This window comes from Mchenga conophoros, linkage group LG11 (assembly GCF_057382185.1).
Source record: "Mchenga conophoros isolate Kocher_MC1m ecotype Shallow Benthic linkage group LG11, M_conophoros_male_GT1.1, whole genome shotgun sequence".
In the NCBI taxonomy this organism is placed as follows: Eukaryota; Metazoa; Chordata; class Actinopteri; order Cichliformes; family Cichlidae; genus Mchenga; species Mchenga conophoros.
Window position 1 is genome coordinate 1,147,584 of NC_140536.1, and position 22,119 is coordinate 1,169,702.

At 41.4% G+C, this 22,119-nt stretch overlaps 1 protein-coding gene across 3 annotated transcripts in view; it reads left to right on the forward strand.

Moving 5' to 3' along the window:
- The window catches only part of grik2 (glutamate receptor, ionotropic, kainate 2), a 336,418-nt gene that overhangs the window by 62,638 nt on the left and 251,661 nt on the right, over positions 1-22,119 (forward strand). For all 3 annotated transcript variants that reach the window (XM_085290496.1, XM_085290498.1, XM_085290497.1), the window contains exons 3-4: positions 11,750-11,917; positions 13,640-13,897. In XM_085290496.1, the coding sequence (XP_085146622.1) occupies positions 11,750-11,917; positions 13,640-13,897 (426 nt within the window). The remainder of the gene's footprint in view (positions 1-11,749; positions 11,918-13,639; positions 13,898-22,119) is intronic.

Consider the following 22,119-nt stretch of genomic DNA (forward strand, 5'->3'; position numbering starts at 1 on the left):
ATTGGCCCCCCGGCATTAAAGTGACCCGGACACTAGAGAGTCTCTGTTCTGTTCTTGCACCATCATTGTGGTTTAGTTGGACGCGTGTCAGGAACTCGTAGATGAGATTGCATTTGTGTCTTTGTCAGCAGCAGAATAAGTAGTAAAATATCTCAGTGCCTAAGCAGGAACTGAACTGTCAGAAAATTCCTTCATGAAGTTTGTGAATGGTTGTAAACAAACAGAATCACAGAGTCATTCAGAAAACTGTCTTTGGTCGCGTCGTTGAACACACCACTCTGTGGCACCATGCACACAGACATGTTTCACCCACACTTCGGACTAAAATAGACCTGCAGTAGAAACGTGTCAATAAAAGTATGACCAGGCCACGCAGCTCCCAGCAGCAGTGATGATGATGATGTCATAGTTTAATGTTCAAACCATCAACAAAATCCAGCATGAAGTAAAGTCAACTTTCAAGTTAGTTTTGCTACAGTTAAGCTACAGATGTTACATTACGCAGACGAGCTGTTCACCAGTCTCATACCATAAGTGAGGCAGCTGAGGGCTGATAGCTGCAGCAGGAAGTCTAAGTGTTGGCCAGCGGGTGTACTGCATCATATTTCAAGGCTTTTGTGACATTATTTTTTCAGATTTAAAGTCAAATACAATAAATACAATCAAATATTAGCCGGTAAACTGAGGCGCTGACCTGGGGCTGTTATGTTGACACCAGATTATTTCTGGCATTCATCCGCAGCACGGTGGCACAGTGGTTAGCACTGCTGCCCTACAGCAAGGTCCTGAGTTCAATTCCACCACCAGGCCGGGTTCTTTCCGCGTGGAGTATGCGTGGGTTCTCCCACAGACATGCAGTTAGTGGGGTTAGGGTAACTTTGACTTGCCCAGAGGTGTGTCTGTGTTAGCCTTGCAGCAGGGTGTACCTGCTTCTGGGCTCCAGACAAAGATAAGAGGATGGATTGAACACGCGCTCTTTTAAAGACATCATTCAGTTACTCACACACTTAAACATCCAGACGAACAGATGCTGAAATACGTTGACGTGAACATGAAATCTGTCTCATTCAGAAGATACAACACTAAGTATGCAAAGGCTTCAGTTTTTGGTGTATGCGGTTCAACTACTAACACTCCCATCAGCAGCTCATTGTCAGGTCTTCAGGAAATCCTTGTTCATGACTCATATTGATGCGTAAGTAAACTGAGTTTTTATTATAAATCGTTTTTACAGTCTTTCTGTCATACGTATGACTGCATGCACGGGCTCATTCAGTCATGCTGATGCAACAATTATGAGATCAAACAATTAAGATTTCCACTGTAGCTGTTGTACGCGACTCAGACATGAGACTCAGAGGTTGCCAGCAAGTTTCCATAATAAAGCTTTAATAAAGCAGGGGCTCACCAGCTAAACATGTCTGACGCCACCAGCTCACCTGCAGTCCTATTCCAGTGTACTCACAGCGTGACCTCCAGAGCCACTCTAGCTGAACAATGCAGGGCTGAGAGATTTGCTTTAAAAGCCAGGCCTGCAGTTTGCTGTGTTATCAGTGCGCTGTCCCTGCGTCCAACACAATCTGAATGATCTTTTTTTTATGACATTATAAATAAATGCACAGCTGAAAGTGCTGCTTTCCCCTGCAGAAAATAGAATTTCTTGCCTTTTGTTTTCTCATTATCTCTAAAGCATGTTGCCTTCCTCTCCACCCATTTCTGTCTGTTCACACAGGAGGAAAAAGTGAAACGTCTCTATTAAAGGGCCCAGTTTCAATGTCTTCTTTTCCACTTTTAAAAACATTTCCTGTAATAAATAGGTGTTGCCCAGTATTCTGTGAAAAATGAACTGAGCGCATGATGGATGTGAGCAGAATTATTCCAACGATGATATAAGCAGAGGACTTCCTTTTCCTCCTCTCACTTTTGCTCTCTGTGTACATCCCTGCAGGATAGATTTATAGCATGTGTATGAGAGGGGAAGAATTCACTTTTCACTTTGTATTCTTGCAAATCATCTGTAAAAGAATGGGCTAATGCCAACCATCCATCACGCTGTTCCTGGTCCTTTTTATTTATCAGCTGCATCAAACCTTAATTTCTCTATTATGGACAGTGCTGCTTGTTGCTATATTTATGGTCCAGCTTAAAGCTGTCTTATTAACAGCGCATCAAATCACTGTGTGCATCACGGGTCACTTATACACAACGTATATCTGTAGGGTTGATACGTTACAGACTTCTGGTGACGTTCTTTGTATTAATTCAGGCTCTGTCACAATGAGAGAAAAGCTTTTCTCGTGTTAATGACCAGTAACGCCTACAGTCCTCGTGGATCGAAGCGCTCAGAGGAAACCCTCCTTTCACAGGCAGAGCGACTGCCACAGTGACACGTCTCCACAGACACATCTTCATCCGAGCCGTCAAGATTATTAGTTGTTAGTTAATAAGTTATTAGTTGATCAGAACGAGTAAAAAAAGGCTGTGTCTGCACAGACGCAGTAGTTTCCTACTTAGCTGAATCAGTTACTGAGGCTGCTCCATGTTTCACCGGAGCCCTGACGGATCTCAGACCAGGATCGCTTCACAATGAGAAGAATGTATCAGGCTGTATGTGGGAACAAATCGCCTCAAGGGAGTGGACTTCTGGCCCATCATCTCCCGCGTTTCCCCTTTACGTGAGACGATATCGCACACTTGTCTGAACACAGAAAACCAATGAAAAACAAAGCTGCTCATTAGAAACAGAAGGAAAACTTGTGAGTACTGGTCAGCTGATGTTATCGTTAAACAAACAGGAAACGAGGAAAAGGAGAGAAGATGGGACTTACATCCTGTGCTGTTAGCAGGCTGTATTTTCTTGCAGACTAAGAGCTGCTCCCTTGGATTGACTGGATGCCTAACTCAGCACAGACGCACTTAGCTAACTGTGCATATGGACGAGGTTGGACTGTTAAGCAAAATAAAGCTGTGTTGCCTGCCTGTCCTTTAAACACAGCATTATATTGCACGACCGCACAGCTTCAGTGTTCCCATTAAATGTGTGAAACTCAATTATTTCCTTTGGTGTACAGATGAGTGAGGCCTGTGTGGTTGTTCGGGTCACAGGTCTGTGGACAGAGGATGAGTTTTTCTGTCCTGGGAAGCCAACACACCACAGCAGATCTTTGCAGATCTATATAATGGATTGCAGCAGGCTGTGCTGTCTGCCTTCCAAGAATCTGCTTCCTCTCATTATGGTTTGCCCATTGACATTTCAAGATGAGAGCAGTTCGCAAAGACTGTGACTGAAGAGAGATGCTGACATTTTGTGTCTGTGCAAGTGCTCGACAATGGTGGAGAAGCACTGACATTTGTGAAAGTGCCGAGCAGAGCATTTCTTAGGTTTTCTATCAGGAGAAAGAGAGGAAAATTACACATCGCACACTTATATCTTTTATAGTAATCTTCGCTCGTAGGATGTCACAGGAAAAGATGAGTGGTAGGGAGAGAAAAACAAAGTGCAGGAAGGTAACAGGATGAGAAAACGGAGCTGAATAAAGGAGAGATGACAGAATAAACACAACCTAGTTGCAATTCTCCAGCGGCTCACTGCGTGAAAACGTCTTCAGTCTTCTCGCTCTGAGGCTCCTGTACTGCTGCAGACAGCTCCCTGAAGTACAGAAAGCCTTCTGCTGTTGATCTTATATAAAAAGGTACAAAGTGTTCAGTACAAACAGGCCGCTGAATAATGATGATACTGTTTAGTGAAAGAAACTCGGTGTCTCTGCAGGGTTTGCACAGGCGCACAGAACATGAATGCAGAGTGAAAAAGAGGATTAATCACATTAAAACCATATAAGACTCTTTTATATTGTAGGAACTCCATCCTACAGTGAAGCGCCCAGGCCTGCCAGTGTGAGCTGGCACTATATAAAATTAAATGAATACAATAAGTTATATATTACATATAATATATATAAAGTTAATTCATCATGCTCCAGTGGCTGGAAGAGTACACCGTTATGACCATTATGATTTAGAAAGAAGTCATCTTGGCCCAAAGCGTTACATTTAGAGTCCTGTTTTTATGATCACGCTCTCAGCGTGAAACCACGGGTTAGCGTTTGAGTCAATAAAACATGCTTGCACAATTTTACCTGAACAAGGTCTTACAGGCACAGTATTCAATCAAAACATAAGAAAACATGTTGCTATGAAGGAGTAAGTGAAAACTGTTTGTGGTAAACAGCACGGAGAAATGTTACAGTGCTAGCAAATCAAAAGATAAACATCAGACGAGCTGAGTGTTTGTCATAACACACTGTTAAAGAGAGTCTCCATATTTGCATCTTACAGAGTCAGACCAGAGTCATTCCTCTGATATTATCCATTCAAAAATCAACAATAGTCCAGCTTTGTTTGATTTACTGCCGTTGATTACAAACCCTTAAACAAATTCCATTACTACTAAGTAACGTGTTACTGTAATTAAATTACTTTTTCACTGAAAAAGTAGAGTAACTAATTACTGTTCATTTTTAGGTATTTTAATTACAGTTACTTACAATGTACTTGCGTTACATTGTAAAATAATTAAACTCGCTGAATATCATTATTTAATTTCAATAATTTGAAATAAACTCTGCCGCACTAACATCACTGTAGTGCAGCTGCGCGTCATTTCACACCAGTTTGCTGCACAGTCGTATTCTCCAGCGGAAGCTGTCGGACTGAAGCGAGTGGCTGTTTCATGACGTGGACATACTCCCGTATCTTCACTTTTCTGAAACAAGCAGACAAGAACATTACAGTGATATGTCAAAACTATGGGCTGCTGTTAATAGCAAGAGTAACCTTCTGAAGCGCCTGACACAGAGCATAGACGAACACTTCTGAGCGATCCTTCATCATCATCCATGGATAACACCGCGGCAACTCCTGCTGAGCAGCAAAACCTGATTTTACTTCAGCAGCGCAGACGGTGCTTAAAAAATGACTGCAGGCTACACTGTGGAAGAGATGCTAGCGCTGCGTACTGTAGAGTCTCCGTCTTTAAAAATGTATTTATTATTTAAAGAGTTTAATTTCTATTGTTTGTCCACTCGAGGTTTAGAGGGATTTTAAGAAGTATTTAGTTAAATTACTTATTGAGTTTCTCTCCCTCTTTCTTTCATTCTTTCTCCCTGTCCTATCCCCCAGTCATGTCTGTCCCGTTTGTAGCAACTGAAAATAAAATAAATTCATACTTATAATAAAGGTCAATCAAATGGACCAATATGGCAAGGCCATGATGATCCACTTGGTAAAATAAATCCGCTTGGCATCTTTCTTGGCCTTCAGACAACAATTCTGATGGCTAGAGATCAAAAAAAAAAAAAAAATTACTTATTTAGTAATTAAGTTACTTTTCTGACACAGTAATTAGGTAAGTATTTTAAATACAATATTGACAAAGTAATTAATTACTTTTTTAAAGTAACTCACCCAACACTACCTAGCCCTTGTACCTGCTGTCTGCATACACGCCCACGACGTCTTTAAAAAGCAGCAGCTGAGCTCTGAGCTCCTGAAGACGATCAGCTGTTGTGTGGTGCGCTCCTGGGATCGTTAAAGACTGCACGTGTTCAACCCATCTTGCAAAATAAAAATTTGGATACTGCTGCACATAATAATGATCAGCTCATCTCTATTATTGGTTACGTGGTGGAGTAGTCTCAAATGAGTAGCTTCTCAAATATTAACTCTTGTCAGTCCTATTCAGCCTTTCATCGATATCCAAGCACAGAAACTGTTTCTATTACATGATGTCCAGCCTAGCACTGACACCACTGAGCTCACAAAGAATTCAACACTGAGCATCAAACAGATTAGAAAGTGTGCTCGGTCTCACAGGAACGACCCTTAGTTGGTTTCAAAGAGGCAGGATTTTGTCTCCACTCACACTCATGAATCACAGAGAACCTTGAATGCTGTGTAGAGCTGATCATCAGTTATTGGGCCCCTCTTATTTAATCTCTGTATGCTTCCTATAAGTAGTGGCTCATTATTATAACTAATCAGATGATACCCAGATGTATTTGGATGATCCTGTCAGTTTATGAACAGTGACATATCATGCACCTGCATGAAATACATGTTTTCTAATGTAACCCAGCATCAGTGAGACTGATGTAATTTAAACATATAAACATATTTATATAAGTATATTTAGTATATTGCATCTTACTGATAACCTTTTTTCTCCATCGTCCATGCATGTTTTTGTTCCTTTATTGCCTCCATCAGGCCTCCTCCTGCCCACTTGCACCCACATCCACACCCCTCCCACTCTCAGTACCACCCTCCCCAACCACGTCCACTACAGCCGCGGCTCAGCTGTGATAAAGATGGAACGTGTTCTCGGAGCTCGTCATGCTACGCTTCCCGTTCTGCAGCACTGATGCTCTGATGCTGATCACCATCAAACTGTCAGCAGCTGAGGTGCAGAGAGAGGGTGGAGGAAGTCAGCATAGTTTTCCTCATAAATAATTGTCACTCCACAGAAATGATGAGCTGAATGAAGATTATTTGTCTTTTGTTTAAAGAAAATTGAGATGAAAGTAGAAAAACACACGTTTTTAGAAAACAAAGAAACACAGCACAGTTGTTAAAAGGAGCTTTTTTAATGAAACACTGACTGTGAACGAGGTGTTCAGTTAACAATCAAGTTTAAAACAGCACAGATTGAATCGGTGTGAATTCTGAGTGTCACTGATAACCACAGTGGAACAGAGACGCTGGTTAGTCTGCAGGACCGCGGTAACACTACTCGCCTTTGGAACTACAGGTCGGGGTTTCACTCCTGACCAGGGCACCTGAAAAAGAAGTGCGTATTTTTGCTAAAGTTAATATTCCCAATCAATGTCTGACTCTTCTTCAGTCCTGTGAAGATGACTCTGGATTTAGTGCTACTGGCAGTATCGTAATTAATCATTAATGACTGGGGTGGGAATCGTTTTGATGCTTACGCGACACGTGTCCACAAAGGGAGCACAGTAACTTAATGGATTAAACACAGTTGTTATTGAGTCTTTGTGTCAGCAGGGACTCTGTGTAGTCCAGGGCGACTGTGGCTCAGGTGGTAGAGCAGATCAGCTCCTGATTGGAAGGCTGGTGGTTTGACTCCTGGCTCCTGCAGTCTGCATACTAACCACAAATTGCCTTCCGATGCGTTCCTCGGAGTGTGACTGTTTATTAGTTGCACTTGAGTTTAGAAGTGGGTGTGACCGGGTGAATGAGGCATGTTGAGGCAGCGCTTTGAGCACTCCGGGAGAGTAGAAAAGCGCTGTATAAGAATCAGTCCATTTACCATTTAGCACAAAGTCATTGGAGATATAATTAGATTAAAAAAACTAAGGTTGCCGTGTAAATTCAAGCCACATTTTAAGTGAAGTAAAAAAAAAAATGCAAACATTTCAATATTTGCAATTTATCAGTAACAAAAACCCACCAACCCATGTATTTGTGTTCCTTATTTTTAAAGTGAGAACAAATAATAATAAAGTGAGAATAGTATTTAACAGTTACTTTACCTCTGCTTTGGTTATAAAGTATTATTAGGATGAAAATAAGACTGACGGAGAAACTGGTGCAGCATTGTTCTTTAGATCACATTCAGGGCACTGGTTGAACACATGCCCACATATTAAAAGTGATGTTAACACAAAGCCATAACATTCTTTTCAGAAACGTTGGGACCAAATATAAATATGAATCGAATAAGATGGAAGTTAGTTCACAGTTATCCCTGTCGGCACGGTGAAAGCATATGATCACAACAACAACAACAACAACAACAACAACAACAAGAATCCCATTCAAGAGAGAAATTTATTTCAATGTAGCAGAAATGACAAACAGTCTATTCAAAGCTAAATAACGTTTTGTAGCAAACAAGTTGCAAATTTTTAGTATTTTAAAGACAACGATTGCCTTTGATACAAAATGAAGATATTTTCTTATCAAGTTAAATATATATTTTAAAATATATGAATTATAATTAACACAGAGACGATAATTAAGTAGTTGTGGGTAATTTTGTATTTTGTGTGGAGACAATGGAAATATGATTTGTGAACAGCCAGGTTTACCTGAGCGAGTTCCTGAGATAGTCGTTGTGAATCTTTTCGTACTCACGCTGATTAATCAGTGTTTGGATCGTGCATGTTTCATTTTCACTGAGCATCCTGCCTGCTGGCTTTTCTGTGCACGGACCGTTGGGATCAGTAAAGACGCTGTTGATTGATTTCGCTCTTGACTGATCACAACTACACTGCTGCACACACACACACACACACACACACACACACACACACACACACACACACACACACACACACACACACACACGTAAAGCTTCCAAGGTGCTTCTTTAGCATCTTTAAAATGTAATTTAAAATGTAAAATGTTGCAAAATGTAATGTCTTCTCTTGGTTACTGAGTTTTTAGGAGATCGGCAGACATCGTGACTAACAGTGACAAACAGGTTACCCCGTAAAACACGATCGAGAAACATTTTGGTAGCTAGGCTGTAACGTCTCCACGCTGGATCAATTTAAGATGAGCTTCATAACAGTCTGCACATGTGTACAGATTCCACCAGAGAAGCATCACAAACCCAGACACATTGAGGTGGTCATAAAAGAGCAAATGTAACACCAGTGACACTGAAAAAACAAACACTGATATACAAAGTGGCTTCTTTTAGCTTTTTAAAAGATAGAATATGTAACACAGGGATAATGTTTTTTTACGCTTGTATTATCTTCTACATTACATCATTACATCTGCCTTCAACAATCTTAAAATCCTTAGATTCTCCACATGTGTTTGATACAGTCTGTGTACATGATGCCTGTAAGTGGCACCTTTACTCTCATTCTAACCACCAACCAATTACAACAACAGGACTAAAGTGTCAGCATAGTCTTAATGTGTTTTGACCACAAACAGCAGCACTGGGCAGCACTGTAACATAGCACTAGCTGCTTAGTTAGCTTATGTATTACTGTGATCGATATATCATGTTTGCTGGCTTACTGGAACGATACAAAGAGAATATACTGTGAGTATCGCCCAACTAAATCTATGCAAAGAAAACTTTAATGCATGACACTGATGATGAACACAAGCAGGATTTCTTACTGAGTTATGACTGTTAAAGGGGAAGCTCCACTGTGATCCCAGGAAACTGATGAATTTATGTTGAGAAGTTTGGAAAAGAAACATTTTGAAAACCAATCCCAGTTCTACACTCTGGTTCATAAATGGCTTTACTGGAGGATTGTCTTTCTCTTTGCTTCTGTCCTCTATCACTTATTCTGCTCTATGTCCATGAAGATAAACGAGTAGAAGTTTATTCCTGCTCAGACTGACACCATCACAGTCAACATTTACAACAAGAAGAATCATCATGGCAAATGTATGGTGTGTGAAAATTCCAAGCACTCGGTTTTCCAATTATAGTACATCCTGCTTAACTGATGCTTATTAATTCCTTCAAACTCATTATAGCATGTAAAATAGAGCTCCCTCATGAGATGAATACTAATGTAAGTTTCAACAGTTCAGCCGCTGCCAGCCGTCTTTCAGCTCAGAGGTTTGCTTTACGTTCCTGCACCTAAACCGAATAAATCCCCTTTGATAAAGAGCATTTCTAAATATTTCAGTCACTGTAACAGACTCAGTGTATTTGCTGGTGACAGGTGTGTGTCCACTGTGCAGGGCTGCACGGTGGCACGGTGGTTAGCACTGTTGCCGCACAGCAAGAAGGTCCTGAGTTCAATTCCACCATCAGGCCAGGGTCTTTCTGTGTGGAGTTTGAATGTTCTCCCCGTGTTTGCGTGGGTTCCCTCCGGGTACTCCGGCTTCCTCCCACCGTCCAAAGACATGCAGCTGGTGGGGATAGGTTAATTGGATAATCCAAATTGCCACTAGGTGTGAATGTGAGTGTGAATGGTTGTCTGTCCCTGTGTGTTGGCCCTGCGACAGACTGGCGACCTGTCCAGGGTGGACCCCGCCTCTCGCCCTACGACAGCTGGGATAGGCTCCAGCGCCCCCCGCGACCCTGAAAAGGATAAGCGGAAGCAAATGGATGGATGGATGGAGGTGTGTGTGCAGTGCTTGTACAGCGATGTGTGCGGATTATGTCCAGACTTGCTGAGAGCTCTGCAGTCAAGTGCTTGTAGTTGGAGTAAATAAAGCATAGAGTCGGGGTTCCTTCTGACTGACACTAAGCCAGCGGGGTCAGGCCGTAGGGCTACCCCAAACAAAAAACCTCAACACTTCTTTTACCATTGCTCTTCACTGCTCGCCAAAGGCTTGATTGATTGATTCACTGGCCAATCAGAGTTCATTGATCACAGAAACCCTTACCCCCAGCTCTCTAGGCCTTCTCTTAGTCCATTCATCTGCTGCCTGTCAGACGTATTCACTCGAGGACTGTAGCTGTGAGTGCTCACACTTTTACAATAACCTCCTCTGGCTTTCTGAAGAAAGTCCTTTACAGAGTTTCAAATGGAGGGCAATAAGGTTTTTATTTTAACGTCTGGTCTCGATCAGATGGCTTTTGCAGTAATAATGGATTTTTCCTGGTGTAAAACCCAGTGCTGATTTTCTAACACTGGAATATTTATTTTCCAGTGTTAGAAAATCAGCACTGCTCAGTGTTAGCCATTGTTAATCTTCAAAACTGACTAGGTTACTTTTAAACATATAACACTGTCAAAGTGTTAATTTAACACTCAACAGTGTTGTATTTAACACTCAGAGGTGTGGACCCATATAGACACTCTCCAGTGTTAATTTAACACTGGAGATTTTGCTGTGCACATCTGACTTGGTAACAGAGAGATCATCAGTCACATGACTTCCTATTCTGCTTGTGCCAAAAGATAATTCTTCACAACTCTGTGTTAAATTGGTGAGATCTGCAACTCTGTGGCAGGTTGCTTTCCATAGCATCAGTCAGACGTAGGTTGTAAATGTGACTCACAGATAGTTGGCAGGCATAGTTTCTAAGAGCCATTGAGGCCTTCAGCCTTGCCCACCTTCTCTTAACCTGGTCAGAGAGGAGGAAGCAGGTGGAAATGGTCTGTCTAAGGAGAGGAGGCCGTAAGGCAATGAACTGAACTGATGACTCATTTCTAAGTATTTTTATCAAGTCTCTATTACATCAGTTTGGACTTTAATAGTGGAACAGTTTCTGCCTCTGTGCTGCTTTTAACATGAGCGGTTATCGAGTAGTTTCATCAGAGCTAAAGTTACTGCTCAGAGGGTCACGCCTGAACCAACAAACATGGTTCCCTTTAAAACATGCTACACTCAGAAACGTGGTAGAAAGCACTTGTTTATGATGGTCAGAAGCTCAACAAGAGCTCGGTCTCTCACAGAGACATCTTTGAGTTGACTGAAAAGGTAAAGTGTGCGAGCGTAGATATTTGGTATGTTTGTGTCCTGGGACTTGGATGTACCCGATATGTGGAATGATTCAGAAGTAGCTGCTATATTGTGCCAAAAGTAGAAACCGCAGGGCACAGTGTTATCTAATTGAGATGGCGTTTAACCTTTAATGACATGAAAGTCTTTTTGATTGTTGAATCTTTGTTTCTCGTATGGTAAAATTAGCCACTTTTAAAAAGCCATTCATTTATTTTCTATGTATTTATGTGAGCTGAGCAGAAGTCTCATATTATTGATGACTGTTACTGATTGTATGCCTCTTTGTTTGCAGGGGGGATATTTGAGTCCATTGAAAGTGGCCCATCAGGTGCGGAGGAACTCGCCTTTAAGTTTGCTTTAAACACAATCAACAGAAACAGAACTCTGCTTCCAAACACCACACTCACCTATGACATCCAAAGGATAAACATCTATGACAGTTTCGAGGCCTCCAGGAAAGGTATTTGCTTGCTTGTGATTGTGTGTGCATTCATATAAATATATATGTAGTCACTGTTTCAGGCCCCTGAGCTGAGCTGCACTCGTTTAGGTTGTGGCAGTTATAATCAGGCGAGGGAGAAATGGCTGAGCACTACAAATGTAAACAGAGATAATTGATTGGTTCCAGGTAATGACTCAGCGGCAGTAATTCAAAGACCTGCTTGGCCCCCAGAGACAGCCAATAAAGTGCTATAATCTATCAGTTTTCTGTGTGCATCAGGCTGACATTTCAAGTCCCTTATCAATTATGGGCCATTATATCCTGTCTTAGTGATTTACTCAAGTCTCTTTTATTAAATAAGGTAATCAGAGTGCACAGCAAATACAAGGATATGTGTTGTTGGTAAGTCATCAAACTGAAGATGCACCTGTAGACCCATGATGGGAGTATATTTAATAGATTTAGACTTGTTGTCAATAGACAAAACTACACATGAGGACAAAATTATTATCTCCTCTTTGAGCCACAAAACACTGCTGTGAAATTATGTGCTTTAACTCTTTAATGCCCAAAGCTTGTAAAAACCAGTTAAATGGGTTATCTTCCAGTTTACATCCAGTATGAAAACGTTAGCATGGTTTCGATCTGTCTGAGAAAGCATGACGCCAAAAACAAAAGAAATCCGTTTTGGCTGGTTAGAGTTGTTGATGCTCATGAAGCAAAGTTGCCAAAGTGTTTCCAAGTATCAAAAACTGGAGTGCAGACATCAAGAAAATGAAAGAGTCAGTGCAGGATAATCCTGTTAGAGGAAGCCAACGATGTCAACGACTCTGTAACAAAATCTAGAGAGAGAGATGTCGAAAGACCCCATGACAACTGATGATACTTGGAAATGACTTCGTCAAGTTAAAAATTGTTGACTCAAAGAAGAAGAGACCACTTCAAGCTGGACTGCAGTACGCTAAGGTAACCTGGAGAACGATTATGGATACTGGGCATGCTTCCTTTGGTCAGATGAGACAAAACTACAGTTCTTTGGCCACAGCGCTGCTGCGTATTTACCAAGAAAGAAGGAAGAGGCGTATAACCCAAAGTGTAGGGATGCTTCAGTGAATCTGCAACTGGGAATTTCGTAATTCAATACTGGGTCTGGTTTGTTGTTTTGTCTTCCCACACTTTAATGATCCAAAACATATTTTGCTCCAACCTCTAGAAGACCAAAATGAATGATATTGACTGACCTGCACGAAGGCCCGATATGAGTCCTATTGAAAATCTGTCGGATGAATTGAAGACCAAGGTCCATGTCAGAAGACCATTAGGAGGAGTTTGAGAGGTTTGCCAAAGAAGATGAGGCTGGGACTGCACTTACTGGAAACTACAATCCTGTAAAAACGTATCCAGTAAAAATCATGCACAGTTGCATCAGGGTGACTAATAATGTTGACCTTGGTAGGTTTTAGTTTTTGTGAAATAATATGTTACTGTATGCAAAGCAGAACGATCAAAGCACACAACATAAAACTAAACCTTTGAAAAATGACATTTTCATAAGAATGAATAATGATGAATTGTAAATAAATAATTCTGTCCTCATCTGTAATGTATGCAAAGCTGACCTGTGTAATGGTTATCTACATCTATCATGGAGCAGTGGTCTGATGCAGAACACAGATTAATGTTGACGTATTGCATCCGAGGAGCAGCAGGCTAACCAATTTAAATGCTTTGTCTCCCTAGCCTGTGACCAGCTTTCTCTTGGGGTAGCAGCGATTTTCGGTCCCTCTCACAGTTCCTCTGCTAATGCTGTCCAGTCTATTTGTAATGCCCTTGGGGTCCCACACATCCAGACCAAATGGAAGCATCAGGTGTCAGACAACAGAGATGTCTTCTACGTGAGCCTTTATCCAGACTTCTCCTCCCTCAGCCGGGCTATCCTGGACTTGGTCCACTTCTTCAAATGGAAGACGGTGACGGTGGTTTATGATGACAGCACTGGTAAGGCCGCATACACAGTTCTTGTACTGAAAGTTCTTGTCATATATACATTTAAAAAACTTTGAGAGTTTATAAATGTTTTAATAGCATTTCATGCTAAAATCTTTTCACTTGAAAAGATTCCTTCCCAGTATTGAATGTTCAGTTTGTGTTTGGGAAGAGGAAAATAGTAGAGTGGTCTACCGTGAAGGTATGGACATGACTTTTATTTTTGTTGGACAAAAGAACAAAAGCAGGATGGTTAAGTTCAAACTGCATCCAGGAGAGAAGCATCATACTGCTAACAGAAATCCATCTGCACAGATAGCATGCTAAGACAAAGCTAGGCCCTAATCTGCAGCAGGTTACGAACGATGAGCTACGTGTTCATGCAGGTAGAAGAATTATTGTGGAAATGACTTTAAGTGTTTTTGGATTAACTTTGAACTTTGCTTTATGTATATACGTAAAAACTAAAAGAGAGATCCCGTATATGTCCTCATTCGTATTGAGATTTGTCTTAATCTAGGTGACTGTGGCCTTTAACCTGTTAACTAATAATTATGGGACAGTTTCTTTCAGATCAGTTTAAAAGTATTGAAACAAATAGATTTAAAAATACTTCCCTCATTGAGTAATTAAGTAACATACTGCAAACTAAGACATAAAGTGTAATACATTACAAACTGCTGAAGTTTTGGAAAATAGAGGGTTAAACTTTTTTTCAGTCTGACCTTTCACACACACATTTTTCACTACAAACTACAAACATTCATTCATGTTTGTAGTTCATGTTTTTAGAGTACATCTTTCAGTGTACTCTAAAAAACAAAAGGTAAATCAAAACTACAGCAGTGCTACAGAATCCAAGAACTCTCTGTGTCACTTGCTTTTACTGAGGTTTTGGCTTGTTGAGTTCATAATCTGTGAGGAAGTAGCTTTTCTCCTTATGCGGTGAATGAAACCTTGTTCAGACTATGAGTCCAGTCTAGGTCACCAGATGACAAATAAGCCAGCAGGCTGGGTACATGGACCATATGCCAGAGGTCAGGGTAAGTGCCAGCATGGAGACAGGCTGCCAGGCCTCCCAGAGTTCCATCCAACAGACAGGCTGCAACTGAACTGGCCTGGATCGAAGAACTGCAGTGCATGTGTTCAGCTAGTGCATGCTTTGTGGAACAAACCAGTAGGCACACGTGATCAGGGAAATCTGCAAATAGCAGATTTTATCAGTGGTTTACTGTCCTTACGTTCTGTTGTGAATAGTCAGGACTAGAGATAAGCAGTGGAAAAGAGGTTTTAAGTCAGCCATAGACACGTGAGATTTGTAGTGTTAGTGACGGTGCGTACACACCGAACGCGATAGACGCGACCAGAGCGTCAGGTTTACATGAAGTCAATGGAGGAGCGCGATGAAGCGCGACTGGGGGTCCCGCGAAAATTCAGAAGCAGATTTGCGTCGCGAAAACGTGTTAGTCACACTTGAAGCGCGAATAGAAATACGCGCGGCAGTTTGTGTGGTGCATTCACGCATATCGCATCTACAGCTTGAGGTGGAAAAATATGAACTCCAGCTTCAAGTCGCGCCGCGACAACCAATCAGGAGCCTGGTCAAAGGGGCAGGTCCAGCCAAAGCTCCTTCTCTTCCACTTTAAGCTGGGTCTTTTTTATTCCTGTCTCCCTGTAAAAAGTTATATTTTATATATTTATGTTTAATGTTTTTCTGTTTGAGAATTTAATGACTAATGTCTCAGTTCTACTACACAGCAAATATTGGCACACAACTTGACATGTAGAATTTATTTCATATTATATCATTTCCTGTTTCATATGTTAGGCTGCCCTCTCTCTATGCCTTCTCCAATTTTGGTGATTAAACACAGCTGGACGCATCTTTAGCTCAGTTGGATGAGCATGTAGTCACATATCGTATGGCTGAGAGCGGGTTTGACTGCGAATGCTGTTAGCTGGCGTTAGCTGAGGTCAGTTCACAGACTGCAGACCGTTTCTAAATACTCAAGTACGCGAGTCTGTACTCACGTTTTCACTAGCCAGGACTTATAAGTTCACACGGGGGTCTGGACTTACCGACTTCCCCAGCTCGATCGCTCTACAACATCATAGCTCCGGGGTTTTACTGCCATCCCCTCTTAATTTAACGGTGATTGATATCTGCAATGGAAACTACACATGACATAGAAATTACATATGATGTAGTAGATCTCTTCAAGAAAAAAAAGATCATTTAAAAGCGTATCTTAAGGACTTTGACTAAATTCTGTTTCATAATGTCTCATAAGCTTCATACAGTTAAGCACAATCACTACATGACAGAAACACAAGCTTCATCTCTCTTAATAAACATAGTCCACATGTATGCCTGAGAAAAAACAAACAGGTGAGACGTTAGAATGCTTTTATTTTTATTTTAGCAAACACTCAAACCTACAACAGACAGCTGCTGGTGTTTGGAAGAGAACGGAACAATATTTAAAATATAATCTCATCATTTTTGGAGCAGCCTTCAAGTATTTTGTTTGTTTGTTTGTGTGTGTGCGTGTGTGTGTCTGTGTGATGGAGTTTATGGGTGGGGCTTTGAAACTGATCGATCCCACAACCGCAGTTAATTAAGTTGTAAAGTGGACACAGCTAGTTCATCCTGGGGTTAACAACAGCTTGATTTTCTGTCTTGGTGATGGGAAATGAGCTCCTGGGTTGACCTACAAACACCTTTACCTGCTCAGTGTCAGCATTTACACAGGTGACTTGATAGTAAATGCAGATAGCCCTGATAGAGGATACTGAGGGCAAACTGAAGCATTGAAGGAGACTGGTTTGAATCATTGAACAGATTCCAGCAGGACTGGGTTTTATTTGTATTTTCTTTCTTGCTGCATTGCTACCTTTAGCTACCTGCCTAAAGTACCAAGACAAAGGCAATGTAGCAGAACATTTCTATTCTATATAATCTCACGGTTTCTTCCTCAGGAGTCCACATCTGCTGCTCTCCACCTGCTTTCCAGAATGGGACATAAAGGGGGGGGAACAATCTCTCTTTGTGTGCTGCTTTTCCGCCATGAAGGCGGCAAACAAGCAAATCAATAACAATAATGGTCCTCCTCTAACGGCTCAACTTTGTAATAGCCAAACTGAAATGGCAGCAGCATGTGTTATAGCTCCCCCAGTCAGCCATTACATCCGTACAACAACCAGGAATAGCACTGCTGCAGCTGCTGCTGTTGCAAAGTTTGATTACACCCACGATATATTTGACTGTGTGCTACTTTATGTATCAGTGTGCTCCATGGACCAAATGTGTCCAAGCATCAGGTTTCAGGTATGACCAATGAGTCATTTTGTCTGTTATTACTACACAACCTTTTTCTGAAAAAGACCCTGAGCAGAGTCCAAACATGATTCTACCCATCAAGGTTTCAAGCTCAGTCTCTTACAATGACACATGTGATAAAGCTTAGTGAACTCCTAACTGTTTATAGAGCAAGTTCAATAAAGAGATAGCGTCATCAGCAGATACTGACTGTGGTTCATTCAATTAAGCTATCTGGCAGTTAGACTCTGATGGCCCATCACAGCAAAACAGAATCTCAGTAGCGACAGGAGTTAAGCGGAGAATCCCCCGGAGTCTCGATGCTGGTGGTGGAGATGAAGACGGAGCTTTTAAAAAAACACTATTGAAAGCAAAAACAATCGAGTTATTAGAAAAAGACTTGATACACTAAATTTGAATGATACACTAAACCTGTGAGGTGTTTCCTGCTGTCTTCTTAATGTCTGTCGTTATCATCAGACTCTGTGTACACTGAATGCTGCTCCGGTCTAAAACTGTTTGTTTGTTTGTACTGGCTGTTTATAATTTGAGTATCAGATCTGTGCAGGAAATTGTGACCAGTTGACTGCGTCAACACTGCAGTCAGTAGGTAGATGGAACAGATACACCCCCAGTCCGCTCCTAGTCCAGTCATGGAAGGCTGTTAGAAGAGATTACGAGCTGTTATGGATGGCATGGATTTCAGCAAGAGTGAATGTGTAATAAAAGCAAAACATGACTAAAGCTAGAAAGATCCCAAACTGAGGAAAATGTTCCAGAATACAAATACAATGAGCTGCTGATAGTAGAGAAATATTCCTTCTTTAAGTCTGCCAGTGAACAGCCAAACAGGCTGACAGGGTGAGTTTCACTCAGCCAGTTTGAAGAGGCAGATGGATAATATGACAGGACGTGTTGAAAGGTGTTCCACTCAGGTTTTTTAAGGTCAGTAAATCCTGACGTGGCAAAAAGAAATCTTTGAGCAAAATAAAGTGCTGATGTTTCACGACCCCAGCTAGCCACTGTGCGCGTACGCATGCAGGTCCGAATCCAGGCGAACCTGAAATCTGGTGTGGGCTGCCGTCAGCTCTTAGTTACTTCTGTAGTTACAATTGACATTGACTTTAAACTCAATTCTCCACCATCCATGTGTCAGTTCCCAATAACACACAAAACAGCTCATTGATATTCAGTGATGCTGATACCAGGCTATGGTCTGATTGGCACACTCCTGACTAATCACATCGCAGCAGTGACTTCAGCCTCGTCTCACTGCTCAGCACACATGCACGCTACATACATGCAAGAGTTGAGATTATTTAGCAACGTTTGAGACTCTTAATGGGTGAAAGCCTTCAAATCACAGTCCCATATTTATTTGCTGATTTACTGAATAATAATTATGTGAAAGCTGACACAGTGAGTGGAGAAGAAGAGGCGCAGAGATCTCCTGCTGTTACCCTCCATTCCTCTATCATACATATAGTAACTTATTTGCTCCCATTCTCAAATTCTGTGACAATTTTGGTGTTGATATATGTGATGCAATATGTGAAGAGTACAATTAATTACAGAGACTGAGTTCAGGGAAAGAGCATAAATCATTGAAGTCTGGGTGAATAAATCTAGTTTCCAATAATAAATACATATTTTCTGTTTTAGCTTCCTCACATTTACACCCATACACGTGTTGATGGGGGGGCAGCAGCAGGATGCATGTGCACATTTCTGAAGCTTTGCTTCTGCTTAATCTTTCTCCGGGTTCTCCAAATGTCATTGAACTTAAATAAGCTGTCCAAAGTGGTGAGGGTCAAAGTAACCTTGACCCTGACTCTCAGCAGCTTAGTGACTCATCAGCCAGTACTCCTATCACACATGTGGATCGGCCGTCTGGAGGAGTTACTTCAACATCTCTATGGCCAATGATGATTGATGGCTCAGTAAAAGGAACTCTTCTTCCTCGTCGGGGGCAATGGACTAGAAGGGGAGTTGGATGGTGGAAGGGCTGCTCTCTTATAAGGATATTTATCACAGGTGGACCAATCTGGTTTATGCTCGGGAGACTCCCAGACGGCCCCATAATAAATGCTTAGGGGGGATGAAATATTCATGCAGAGTTAAATATGGATCCACCGTCAATACTGATCAGCGCTGACACTCCTCTTTCCTCCCACCTGAGAATTTTTTGCCAGTATTGCCTGTGCATGCAGATTTTTAAAGGCATGAAGGAGGACTCAGCCATGCAGAAGGGAAGGAGAAATATCTGAGGTGAGGAAGAGCGTTAGAGTGCTGCTGCAACATGTGTTTATGATGGGAAAGTGCAGCAGTCAGGTGTGTCAGCCGGTTTTTATTGGTGTTAACTAACTAACCGGGGTAAAACGAAATCAGTTTTACCCCGGTTCTTTTTATTCCTCGAGCATCCAGAGACGGCACCGGACTCAGTAGTCATTTTCACAAAACTTTATTCATCTTTACTCATCTTCATTTATCCTCATTTAAGCATGCATCTTCTAGAAGGGAAGACTTGCCAGGCCGGTGCCCCTCTGCAAAATCTTCACCCCTTTGTTAGTTACAGCCAGCTTTATAGAGGCGTCCCCATCATAAACCCCCTCACAGTGTGCTGCAAACTCTGTGTCTGTGTGAGTGCTCGTGTGTGACTGTGTACACATACCTGTATGTATGTGTGTGCACGTGAGTGAGTGTGCGTGACAGTTAAAACACTGTGGGTGTAGGTGACTCCCTAGAGGTCATAAAACCCATCTCCCTTCCAGACCACAGGTATCCAGTTACAAATGTTGAGACCTTTCACAGTCCAACTGGGGGAGGGGTCTCCTACAATCTACTCCTAAGTTCATGACACAGTCAGGCCTTTATTACATTGAGGGCAGTATCTCTACAATAATTCTACATTCTATGTTAACACATTTCTAGACTCTAAAATAAGCTAAACATTCCTACACTAACTAACTAACTAACTAACTAACTAACTGTAAAACAGAGAGCTGTGCTAGGTGCAGAAGCTGTTTCTCTCCTCAGACAGCTCAGGCAACACAAAGAGAAGACGCACAAAGACACGTTTAGTTTCGCTCTGTCGTCTGGAAACACGAAGATTATGGCCGAGAAAATTAGGCTGATTGTTTTAGTGGCAACAGTGTTAGAAGATCTTTACTACAACACTTCATGAATTTATATAAATCCTGGAGCCACTAAATGGATCAACACAGGTACATCTGTACATGCATCTGTCACAAACACTTACTCCACTGCCACTGATTTTAAGATTTAAATGCACAGCACTCCTTAGTTGTCAAACATTTATTGAATCTATAGTGATGTCAGGCTGTAAGGCTGAGGTCCACCTGTCAACATGAACCCATTCATTATGTTCTTACTGTAAGCTCATGTAGCCTGCTGCATTCTTGCTGAATGTCTTCTTTCTGCACTGCTTCCTGGCTGATTTAGTGAAGAACTGCAAACTGTTATCACTGTAGTTAACATTTAGTCTAAGCTGCCAATAACAAGTGATGGAGGAAGATTTTAAGAACCAGTGCTTTAGTGAAAGTGCACAGGGGATCAATGATCTCAGAGCAGCAGCAGCTTGTCTTGCACTAGTCTCACATCAGTTTCCCACCAAGACCACAAGTTTATTTGCATTGCACCCACTTCAGGTGTCATCAGCCCATTCAGTGGGCATTATTATAGTAATGAGCCCCATAGATGTGGGCCGGTAGGCGTCTTCTATACCCGCTAGACGGTCAGAAAGTTTGTTATCATCCATTAAGATGAAGCATCACTAACAGGATGATGGGAAGACTGCAGAATCCATTGTCACTGCTTTCCGGTGGATACGGCAGCGTTTACAGGTAAGACCATTTAAATGGAGAGATTATGATACGTCAGTGAGTGTCAATGAGAACTGAAAATGTGATGTTATGTGTTGAGAAAGCAGCTTTGAGATGCATTTGTGGATATTGTTACGTGTTTTATCACCTTTACGCTGCTAGCTTAGTTACTGTGCAAAGGTATTGTAGTATGCCGTCATACAGTGATTACTGTCAGGAGAGAAATATCAGTTTCTCTCCTGACTAAGTTGCTAGTTAATTAAATTAGCAGTAAAATGGTTATTTGCAGCCTGATTCTGAATAAATATCCTGATTATCTTCAATGCATTTTTAGCCAGTATGTGCTAGTTCCACTGCTTCGTTCAAACTGTATCATATCGGCTCAGGATCAATGTAAAATTAAGTTCTGAAAAAAGTCTGGCTCCTTTACTCCTGCATGACAAACCTCAGGCTGGTGTTTGTTGGACCTTCTTTCCTGCTGGCAAACCTGTGAGGCCGTTAGAAACTCACAGTAATGTTTACATCATGCAAAGACTGCCAGACTCTGTAATTCTGTAAATGATCAGTGACTGAGGCTGGCGGTAAACACGTGCTGTCCTCTATACTGTATTTTGTGACTGATTTATTAATACGTTTTATGTTGTTTGTTTATTAATAGAGAGAAGATAGATTTAAGACGTGCAAAGAGAAACACTGTTGCTTTAATACTTTGACCTGTGTTTAGTGCTGCATCAATAATCAACATGTCCCCTTCACATGTCATTGTAGTTTTTGCTGTTGTTCTTTCAGAGATGGATTGGAAATTAAAAAGTCCTTAAAAGATTTTTCTCCTCCCCGACCCTTAAAGCTTCTTCTGACATTCTCAGAAACACAGGTGAGCAACAACCCTTAATATGTGCTTTTAACATATTAGTGATTTATATACCAGCCTTGTATTCGTTTTTCAGGTGGTTTGTTCATCCACAGAAGCTTCATTTGTCACTGTGGGACTGCTGTGTCACCTGAAAAACCATGTCATCCATTCTCACATGATGTTCTGTTTACAGAAGAATTTTAGAGAAATGTATTTGTCT